We start from the raw sequence: 11069 nt of genomic DNA, 5'->3' as shown, positions 1-11069 counted from the left end.
TTCTAACCAAAGGGTTCATGGAGGATTACCTGTGTTGGTATGCTTATGGAGAACTATTTGTTCCTGATGAGAGCATGGAAGAAAGGGTGGTTGGGTCAACTTCTAGTGCAAGCAACATGCATGAAGTTGGAAACGAGAACAGTAATCCTTACAGGAATATGGTTATGGATGCAATGAGAATGAGTTAAGGTAATGTCAGGGAATGTCCAATCGTAGAAGAAGAACCTAATGCAGATGGAGCAAGGTTTTTTTAATCTGTTGAGAGATTCTGACGAACCATTATGGGATTGCTGCACGAACCACAGTAAATTATCAACCGTAGCACAGGTGTTCACCATCAAGTCAGATCACGGGTTGAGTGAGGCCGGTTATGACAAGATTATTGAATGGGCGAGAAGCATTTTACCTGAAGGGAACAGGCTGAAAGAGAACTTTTATGCTGCCAGGTCCATGATGAAACCCCTCGGTTTAGGATACTAGAAAATTGATATATGCCCTAACTTCTGCATGTTATACTACCTTGAAAATGCTGAGATGACCGAGTGCATGACATGCGGGCATTCCCGTTACAAACCCCGAACTGGTAGAGGGAAGACTCTCGTGGCATATAAAAAACTTAGATACTTCCCAATCACACCTAGACTGCAGGGTTATTCATGTCACCAAGGACCGCTGAGCACATGATATGGCACCAATCACACCGTACGGTTGATGAAGTGATGGTTCATCCTTCTGACGGTGAAGCCTGGAACCACTTTAACAGTATGCATCCTCACTTTTCAGCTGAATCAAGGAACGTGCGTCTTGGGTTGTATACTGACGGATTCAACCCATTCGGGTCATTTGCTGCTCCTTATTCTTGTTGGCCGGTCATACTGACGGTTTATAACTTGCCACCGGGGATGTGTATGAGGCCAGAGTTCATGTTTTTATCTATGGTCATACCAGGTCCAAGCAGTCCGGGGCGGAATATAGATGTTTATCTTCGTCCGTTGATTGATGAGTTGACGCAGTTGTGGTCCTCTAGAGCTTTGACTTATGACATCTCGAGGAAACAGAATTTTGTTATGAGAGCAGCTTTGATATGGACTATCAATGATTTCCCAGCTTATGGAATGGTTTCTGGTTGGAGCACGCATGGAAAGCTAGCATGTCCATACTGTATGGAGAACAACAAGGCATTCACGCTAACAAACGGGGGTAAATCTTCTTTTTTTGACTGTCACCGTCATTTCTTGCCACATAACCACAGGTACAGAAAGAACAGAAAGGATTTCTTTGTTGGCAGAGTTGAAAATGATGTTGCACCCCCGCGTCTTTCCGGTGAAGAATTGTTTGATGTTGTGTCAGAGTACGGTGACATACTGTTTGGTCTCCAATCAGGTAAGCAGAAGTTTCCTGGTTTTGGTTTGACCCATAATTGTGTGAAACGAAGTATCTTTTGCGAGCTTCCTTATTGGAAGACCAATCTTCTCCGCCATAACCTTGACGTCATGCACATTGAAAAGAACGTGTTTGAGAACATTTTCAACACCGTCATGGATGTGAAGGGGAAGACAAAGGACAACATCAAGGCTAGATTGGATGTAGCGCTGTTCTGTAACCATAAAAATATGGAGTTGGTTTGTGATGGGTCACGGGTCGCAAAACCAAGAGCAAGCTTCGTGCCAGTCTACAAATGGCTTAAGAGTCTGCGTTTCCCCGATGGACATGCCTCAAACATATCAAGGCTGGTTAATACGGAGGAATGCAGATTATATGGAATGAAGAGTCATGACTGCCACGTGTTTATGCAAACACTCATTCCACACGTGTTTATGCAAACACTCATTCCATTAGCTTTTCGTGATTTGTTGTTAAAAGTGATATGAGATGCATTCACGGAGATCAGTCATTTCTTTAGAGATATATGCTCCAGCAAGTTGAATGTTGATCACATTGAAAGGCTTGAAACGAATATCATCGAAACAATATGCAAACTTGAGATTATATTCCCTCCATCATTTTTTTCTCAATGAAGCATTTACCCGTACATTTACCGTATGAGGTAGAAGTTTGAGGACCAGTCCAATATAGATGGATGTATCCATTCGAGAGGTTAGATATTACATGAGCTATGTAATTTATAATTAAATGTTTTTATTTTTATTTTAATGTTTTTAATTGATAATTTTTTATTAATATATATATATATATATATATGCAGGTACTTGTTCAATCTTAAAAAAAAGGTTAAGAACAAGGCGCATTTTGAGGCGTCAATATGTGAGGCCTATATTGTTGAGGAGATCTCAACATTTATCTCATACTATTTCAAACCTCATTTGAGAACGAGGATAAACCGTGTTCCACGGCATGATGGTGGTGGTGAAGTGTCTTCAAGTGGGAACTTGTCAATATTCTCCAATCCTGGACGACACACACTTAAAAATGCCATGAAGGGAAGATATTTGTCTGAAATAGAGTTAAGACTAGCATACAATTATGTCCTATTTAACTATGATGAGCTGAGACCTTTATTAAGTAAGTAGATGTTCGACTTAAACTTTGTCAAGAGTGTACTATTTATGTTTTGTGATACCATACACTTATATAATTTGCAACAACCTTGCAGGCAACATCGACGATACTTACTGTCCAATAACTCATAGCTGACCGAATCCCAGATCTTTCAATTACAAGATGAACAATTTGCCACATGGTTTAGAACACATGTAAGTCCTATCACAAACTCATTATCTCTTGCAATGTAATTAATTGTAGTCAATGTTACATCATATCCGTTTATTGATTATTGTTGTATTTAATTTACAAGCTAGGTTTATCAAATGGGAGGTAATGCTGCTATTTCACTGTCTTTACTATGTCTGGGTCCTGAAAAAAAATTGTCAAGTGCTATAACAGGTATTTTGTCCATGGATATGTCTTTCATACTGAAGAATACGGGCATGGAAGAAAGACATACAACAGCAGTGTTTGTATTAAGGGATCGACTTCTAGTGAGAAAAGTCAAGTGCTATAACAGGTATTTTGTCCATGGATTGTGCCACAATCACCGACGGATTCACCGACAAAAATTAACCCGTCGGTATTTCACAGAGAGTTGCAAAAAATTTACGGGATTGTGCCACAATCACCGACGGATTTACCGACGAACAAGAACCCATCGGTATTTCACAGAGAGTTGCAAAACATTTACGGGATTGTGCCACAATCATCGACGGGTACACCGACGGCTTTATCGACGTAAAATACCGACGGATTTACGCACATCCCGAAGCGCACGCATGTCTGACACGTGTTCGTCTGCACAAATATCGATGGCTTTACCGACGTACAATACCGATGGATTTACGCACATCCCGAAGCGCACGCATGTCAGACACGTGTCCGTCTGCACAACTACCGATGGATTTTCCGACGGATAGAAAAGTCTGACGGGATTTTCAAAAAAAATTTGGTGCGCATTTCAATTAATTTCCAACGGTATTATCAACGGAATTTAATGCTACCGACAACAATTAATTTCCATCGGTAATACCGTCGGAAAAATTGCTATATGAAACCCCCCCATCCCCCCATTTAGTTCTTTTTTTTCTCTGGCTCTGTTTCTCTTTTCTCCATTTCTCTTCTCCTCTCAGTTTATATTTGGCTTTTGGAAGGGATTTTATTGTTTTGGTGGTAGTTTTAAAAGGTATGTATTCTTTGTTCTTTATCTTTGTATTTTTTTATTTTAATTATGACTATTTTTTTTGGTGTTCTTTGTTTTGTGTATTGTTTGTAGATAAAATCTTAAATTCAACACACTATTAAGGTAAGCATTTTTTATTCCCAAATTTATTTTGAATTGATATAGTGTTTTTTAGTTTTGTGTTTATGTTGTTTTGTGTAGTGTTCTTTAGTTTTTTCATTTTATTTATTAATTTTATGATATTATTGTTTGTATTGGTATAATTGTTATTGTTGAATTTATGTTAAAAATGTTAATTTATATATATAGAATTACATTTAATTAGTTTATCTTAATTTAGGATATTATTATTTGTATTTCTATAATTGTTATTGTTGAATTTATGTTTTAAATGTTAATTGAAATATAGAATTAAATTTAATTAGTTTATCTTAATTTTAGGATATTATTGTTTACATGTCATTGTTATTGCTTGTTATTACATTTTTATATTTATGTGTACACGTTAATTTCTATTTTAAGGTCCATTAGGGTCGATCGTGTTAGGAATAATATTGATTTAGTTACCTTTTGTTTTTGACCATGTAATTATTTATAAATTAAGAGTCTTGTCTCCTAAAACTAGAAATGTAATATTAATCCGTAAATTTGAGTGTATGACTTTAATCTAATGTTTGTAACTCTAAGTACCAATTTAACAATGAATGTTCATAGTTGAAATTGATTCTTTTACTTGAATATCATTATATGATGTTATTGAATAACATGTTGTGTTGATGATGATGAGTTGGGTTGAGATTCAGGATGATTGGATCGGGATGTGAAATAAAATTAGAAGTGTAATATGATTTTGCCGATAACTTGGGACCCCCTAGTATAGGGGAGACTCTGTCGAATTTTTTTTAAGATAATCGAAGTTAATTATGTAATTATTCGTATAAATTTGTGTAGATGCGTAGCATGAAATCTACAGCACGTCGTTAGAAGACGGTTGCAGCTAGTTCTTCTAGCAGCGAGGAGGACGTATCCTTAAGTGCTGATCACGGCGAGGAATCAACGCCAACTTATAATGTTGCCTCTTCTAGCGCGGTCTCACAACGCAGAAACGGTGTGCCTTCACAGCAGGGTCAATTCACCCGCAAGTACCAGGCACAATGGAAGGATGACCTCTCAATGCAAGTTTGTTTAGGTTTTAGTTTTTTTTATATATAAACTTATAACATAATTTATGAACAACTAATTAATATTACTACTTTTATTTAATTTCAAATTCACAAACATTGAGGCTGCAAGGACTATAACATTGGCGTTTAAATCGTCGATGGCGATTCCATTGTTTCAATGGAGCCAGGTTTCCAGACATCCTGAGTGAAAACCTAATATCGATACATGGTTTAATCGATTTCAGGTCGGTATTAATTTTTAATTTCCAGCTTATTTTTAATAAATGATTTTTATAATTTTATAACTCGTACTATTTTTATTTTATATGAATTATTTATATACACAGAACAAATTTGAGTGGGATAGGGCGGACAACAATGTTGTGAGGAGGGTACGGGAGAATCACGCAGCAGCTAGGTAACATCGAAAATAATATTTATTTTTGTTTTATAATTTTATGTTTTAAATTCTAATTTGTTACTATGTAAGTAGGTTGCGTGATTTTTGGTATGACACCCAAAAAAAATAAAAAAGACATGCGAGGGATAACGGTCTAGAAGGATGGAATGAGGTGGCGGTTTGGCAGGAATTCAAACCGTCATTCATCTTGGGGGAAATATGGACGTTATATATTGAGCACGTGACCTCAGAGCGGTTCTCACGACGCTCACAATCCGGCGCCGACAACCGGAACCGGCAAATTCATGGTTCGGTGACCACGCACACTGGCGGATCCATCCCATTCAGCGCACATGCAAAGCGGATGGTAAGATTAATTTTAATGAAATATATCGTTAATTAATTTGTCATTTCTTATAATATATTTAACTTTCAACCTATTTTTTCCTTACAGACTTCGTCTCTTGGACGTGAGCCGAGTCCAATGGAGCTGTTTGTAGACACGCATGTACGGAGTCAAGACCGCCAAAAGGGGGTGCAGCAGTTCGTGGACAACCCTGCTCAGCACTTCGTGGTATGTTGGTTCATTCATTTTATTTTGTAAGTTATTATTTTCTTGAATTGCATCTTGAATTGCATTTGATGATTTTTTTATCGACGGAATTTTCAGGAGACCTATAATAGCCGGTTGAAGGAGAGATATGGAGACAATCCGTCGACCCATCCAGATTTCGATCCAGATTTGTGGATAGAGGTGGGATCGTCTGGTGGACCCGATAAAATCGGGTCTACGGGTTCTCCAACACTACGGCTGAAAACTTGCGTTCGGCTCGTAGTGTCTCAATCGTTAGAAGCTCTCCATCAGTATCGAACACGCAGTTTGAGGAGTTCATTGCGTTGAAACAACAATATCAACAACTCTCGACTAATTATGATGAGCTCCGTCAAATAGTCATGGAGATGAGATCAAAGATGGGTGACGATACTTGTGCAGCTTCTTTTTTGCCGTATTGTCCCGGGAACAACCAGTCTCCTCCTCCTCCTCCATTTTATTTTTTAAACACATTAAATTTGTAATGAATATTATTTAACATTACTTTTATATTTTTAATGTTTAATCCAATTTTATTTGTTTATTAAGGTTTTTTACTATTAATAAATTATTTTTTATATATATTTCAAAATACATACCGACAGATATACCGACGGATAATATCCGTCGGTATTTCACAGAGAGTTGCCAAACAATTACCAGCCATGCCATAATTACTGATGGATATATTCCGTCGGTGATTATATACAGAGAGATATACAGACGAATAATATCCGTCGGTATTTCACAGAGGGTTGGCAAACAATTACTACCGATGCCATAATTACCGATGGATAGTCCGTCGGTAATTACCGTTGAAATTGCAGACGGATTTATTCCGTTGGTAATGTTCCCGCGGGAAACTTTTTTTTTTTGCGCACGCGTCTCCGTCTGTAAGACCGTCGTTGTTCGGTCGGTGGGTGTTTTTTTTTATTTGCAACAGAATTAGCGACGAAAATGGGAGTTACCGGCGACTATTATACCGACGGACGTGTTCCGTCGGTGATGCCGTCTGTAATTTTTTCACCGATGGAGTTCATTCCTGTCACCGACGGAATTAGTCCGTCGGTAAAACTGTTTAATGGTGTAATGTATTAGATTTTACAACTTGGTCCTAGTTCTTTAGATTTTTTTAATCATTTTGTTAATGTTATTATTCTTTTCAATTTAACTCTCAAATCAAAAAATTATTGTTGTCCTATAATTTATTTTTAATTTCAATTGTAATCTTTATTTTTTATTGCTTTTTTTATTCTGAACCTTTTTGTGTGGTTTATTTTGCTTATCTGATTTCGTTCTCTAGCATTTCATTACTTTGAAATTGAGCTTTGCAGTTTTTTCATGTAAGTTTTTTTTTATATTTAAAAACCCTGATTATGAGTTTGAAAAGTTAATTGAGTTAATTGAGGTTGATATTTTTTTTCTAGCTTATTTTATTTTTCAATGCAAATTTGGCAAGATAACCTAAAATGACTAATCTCTTAATCCCTAGTTTTTTTTATTTTATCTTTTTATATTTAATTGATTAAAAATTAAATAATATAATTTTTCACTCATCAAGGTTTTTTTTTTTGTCTTCCTGACTATTATTATCATTGTCACTTTTCTTAAAATTATTTGTCGTTTTCTATTATTGACTTTTTTTTGTCATTTGATTCAAATAAAACCAAATTGTTTGATAATTAAAGAATCAAGGGGGGAAAAAGAACTAGCAACGAACAGAAACAAAGACAACAAATATCAAACCCATCTTTCTCGCACCGTGCCCTGTCCACAGTCCCATAAATCACACGTCTGTTAACAGAAGAATCGACAAACTACGAAGAAGAGCCAGCAATAAAATATTAATAAACAAGCTGAGTGCATACGTACGGTCATGTTTCCCGCTAATGTCAGCGTCAACAACTAGTTTTATGAAAACTATGCCACATATAAACAGTGGACTTAGCATATAGCAAGACAATAGAAACACTCTAGAACCCGGGGAGATCAGCACGGAAGAATCTGAATGTGGGCCAAAGTCCACCCTCCCAGGCACCGAAGTCTGGACTCGTCCTTGGAGATCAGAGGATTAATAGATGGACATTTGCAGGAGCCTCTTTTAGGAGCCGCCTTGCCTCATCTCTTGCTTTCCGCGTTGCTTTATTTTCTTTCTCAACCCAACCATCGAGATACCGGATGAATGGATCGATTACAAGTATATTAAGCGCAGTGGCATTTTTAAGCAGATATCTTGCAAACTCAATATCGTCTAAGCGGCTTCGGAAACCAAGCATATGAACCTCCTTCAGAAATTCATGGGTAAATGCAGTTCCATATCCAGAAAATATATTTTTGCATCCTCCAGTCCTAAATGGAGATTTGAGTCGCCATAAAAACTGCAAGAACAAGGAGGAACATTCAATAAACAGCTGATAGCAAGGGTATGTTTGAGACAGTGCAAGTACGCAACACGCACTCTTTGGATGCTTAGTTATTAAAGGTGACACAATCAATGTGCACTGGTTAGGGTATTTTCAGATTTTCATTTTTTTTCCTTTTCCTTATATAAAAAGAACTCAAAAAAAAAATTGATTATAGACGTGTTGAATGCCCTGCCATCATCACAACCCATCTGTTTTTACCAGTCTCATAGGTTAAGGTCTCCAATGTTTATAGACTGCACAGTAGAGGAACCGGTAGTAGAGGAATGTCAAAAACAACTGGTACGTTTTTAAAGACCAATTAAGACTTGCAGCAAGAATTTAACTATATGACAACTAATAATCCAAAATGCTGCTTTGATCCTCCAAAGACCAAACATATGAAACACCATTGCCAATGTCACAGTTGAAAGTACCGAAACATTTCTATTGGGCATGACATGCCCCAGACATGGTCGCATGTTCGTTTTGTTTAGACATCCAATTAAGCAACTCAACCAAGAAGCCATTATGCATTTTGCATATGCAGAAGCTATAAAGTTCCTGATATATGTAGCCTATGAGAATAAGATACTAGGGCAATAAATTCCAGAACTCAAACAACTTCGAGCAGAATCTAGAACTTACTTTCACCTGGAGCACTTGCAAGAAAGGTGATGCTCTCAGAAGATACCACAAGGCGGTATCATAGTATTCATGAACTAAAAGGGTCAATACCTTAAGATTAACCAGTCTGGGGAAGACAGTTAAACTTGTGTTGACCTGTAGAATGGAAAGGAATACGTTATAATAAGTAGATTAAACACATAACAAAGGGGGGAAAAAAGGCCAACAATCAACTTTCATATACCTCTAAAGGGACAATCCTGAGCCCAAGACTTTTTAGCTGAGGGGCATTGAACGCAAGATGGTCGCAGATATTAGCAACGTAATCGAAAGTTGAATCGTAAATGTCAATGATTGCATCTTCAAGTTGAGGTACACAATTGAGTGAAAAGTTAACCTTTCTGCCCCTATATATAAAGGAGACAAGGTTTGCTGCCCATATCTCAATGTTATCCAAAGAACGGCAATGAGATACTTCCAAGTACCTCAGCCGAAGGGATGGGCCAGAAACTTTTAAATTAACCAACTTGGGGACATTGCCAACAGAGAATCTTTCAAGAAGTAAGCAGCTAGATAATAACTTGTTAAGCTCATTTTCAGTGACCATTACATACGTTAAAGAAAGCTCTACCAGAGACTTCAAACTGCTGAAATAGGGAGGAAGATGTAATATACATCCTGCTATACGCAAGTATTTGATAGAGGACAAGGCTTTCTCATCAGAAAAGAAGAAACACGGGAATGTGTACATCTCGGTATCCACGTCAATTTCCTGTTCTTCTGTCAAGTCCAGAATAAGGTTTTCAACCTTTCTTTCTATTGCGAAAGAAATCCATTTATCGATATAGCGACCAGACCTGCAGTCCAGCTCATAACAAATCCAAAACTTGTTTATATTTTGGCCACTGTGTAAAGACAATACATTACTCACCATTCTTACGAAATCTCTTCTTCTCATCCACGGATCAGGATGGGCCATGTGATTAACATTAAAGTTAAGATTAGGTATAAATGTCCATAGATTCCTCCATCTCCGTGAGAGTAAACTGGTTATCGCTGCGTCTTTAGGGGTCAAGAAGGAGAGAATATGGATAATAATTTCATCCGGCAAAGCAGAGATCACATCCCTCTTCTTAGAGCTCGACGACTAATTATCAAAACAAACAAACAATTGAAAAGGACAATTAGCAGATTCCATAATACCAAGTTCACCTTTTCGTCAAACTCAACAGTGTTTCAAGTTGTTCGGCTAGACAGAACAAAGGAAAAAACAGTCTTCTATCCAAAATATATATATTTTTGCTAGAAGATAGAAGATAAATAGAGGCCGAGAGAGAATCCTTCGAGCGATAACCAGCCAAAAAAAAATATTGACAGCATTGTTAATACATAGACACGGCCTTTCCCCTTTATTCCATGAATCTTAACTTTAAAAATTGCTAATTTACCAGCCAACCCGTTTCAGTTAAATTAAATAAAAATCGAGGCTTTATATAAATTCATCCATATCCACACACAATGTGTGTGTATCACAAACGGTTCGGTGGTTCTTTGCAAAGAAATTTAACAGGCTCTCAAATTATTGAACGGAGTAAAAGGAACAAATCCAGAAAGAAATTAAAAAAAACAGACTTTGGATCTTAAAAAATCTTCCTGCCAGGAGATTGAGAAGAAATAGAGACTATGCGAGGTAGCAGATTTGACTTACCTTACGACAGAAACGTGATTTCTTCATGCTATACATGGATGACACCCTCAGCATTGTAATTTTTTGTTGGATGGCGATGATAAGTTATCTCAGATATCTACTATTACAGAGCCCCGGCAGCTCCCTCCAGTCCTCTAGTTTTTTCGCCTGCTGGGTGTCTTAGGAGAGATACAGGAGTTGCTTAGAATTTAAATATAGATCGAGTTGTCAGATGCAGATACGGAGTTGAGAAATAGGAAGGGTGCCGACTTAGTGCTGTTTTCTCGGGCCCTAAGTGTTTCTGGGTCGTACCCAAAGGCAATGATTTTGCCAATATTACGGTTACAGTTACAATTACAATCTCACTACCTTGCGATTGCGTTATTGCATGCAAGTACAATTACAATTACAATTACAATTACAATTACATTATAATTAAAAAAAATTCTGTTACAATCAATCCTAACCATTATAATTATACAAGTACTCAGATTAAAATTCTAGCGC

At 37.1% G+C, this 11069-nt stretch overlaps 1 protein-coding gene across 1 annotated transcript; it reads right to left on the bottom strand.

Annotated features, from left to right (window-relative positions):
- Nucleotides 1–7657: 7657 nt before the first annotated feature.
- LOC133699111 (F-box/FBD/LRR-repeat protein At5g56420-like) lies at nucleotides 7658–10855 on the bottom strand. The gene is made up of 4 exons (XM_062122257.1): nucleotides 10584–10855; nucleotides 9120–10022; nucleotides 8897–9031; nucleotides 7658–8224 (listed from the first exon to the last, which is right to left on the bottom strand). The coding sequence occupies exons 1-4, from the start codon at nucleotides 10635–10637 to the stop codon at nucleotides 7910–7912; spliced, it is 1407 nt and encodes a 468-aa protein (XP_061978241.1). The 5' UTR covers nucleotides 10638–10855; the 3' UTR covers nucleotides 7658–7909.
- Between the last annotated feature and the right edge of the window lie 214 nt (nucleotides 10856–11069).

The sequence above is a fragment of the Populus nigra genome, chromosome 7 (assembly GCF_951802175.1).
Source record: "Populus nigra chromosome 7, ddPopNigr1.1, whole genome shotgun sequence".
NCBI classification, from domain to species: Eukaryota; Viridiplantae; Streptophyta; class Magnoliopsida; order Malpighiales; family Salicaceae; genus Populus; species Populus nigra.
The sequence above is the reverse complement of the archived record's forward strand: the minus strand, read 5'-3'. Positions and strand labels throughout refer to the sequence as shown.

Excerpts from the sequence above, each read along its gene's own strand:
- LOC133699111 (XM_062122257.1), bottom strand. The coding sequence starts at position 10,637 with ATGCTGAGGGTGTCATCCATGTATAGCATGAAGAAATCACGTTTCTGT. Across the intron at positions 10,023-10,583 it reads AATCACGTTTCTGTCGTAAG|TCGTCGAGCTCTAAGAAGAG; the intron begins GTAAGTCAAATC and ends TTTGATAATTAG. Across the intron at positions 9,032-9,119 it reads TCAGGATTGTCCCTTTAGAG|GTCAACACAAGTTTAACTGT; the intron begins GTATATGAAAGT and ends TCCATTCTACAG.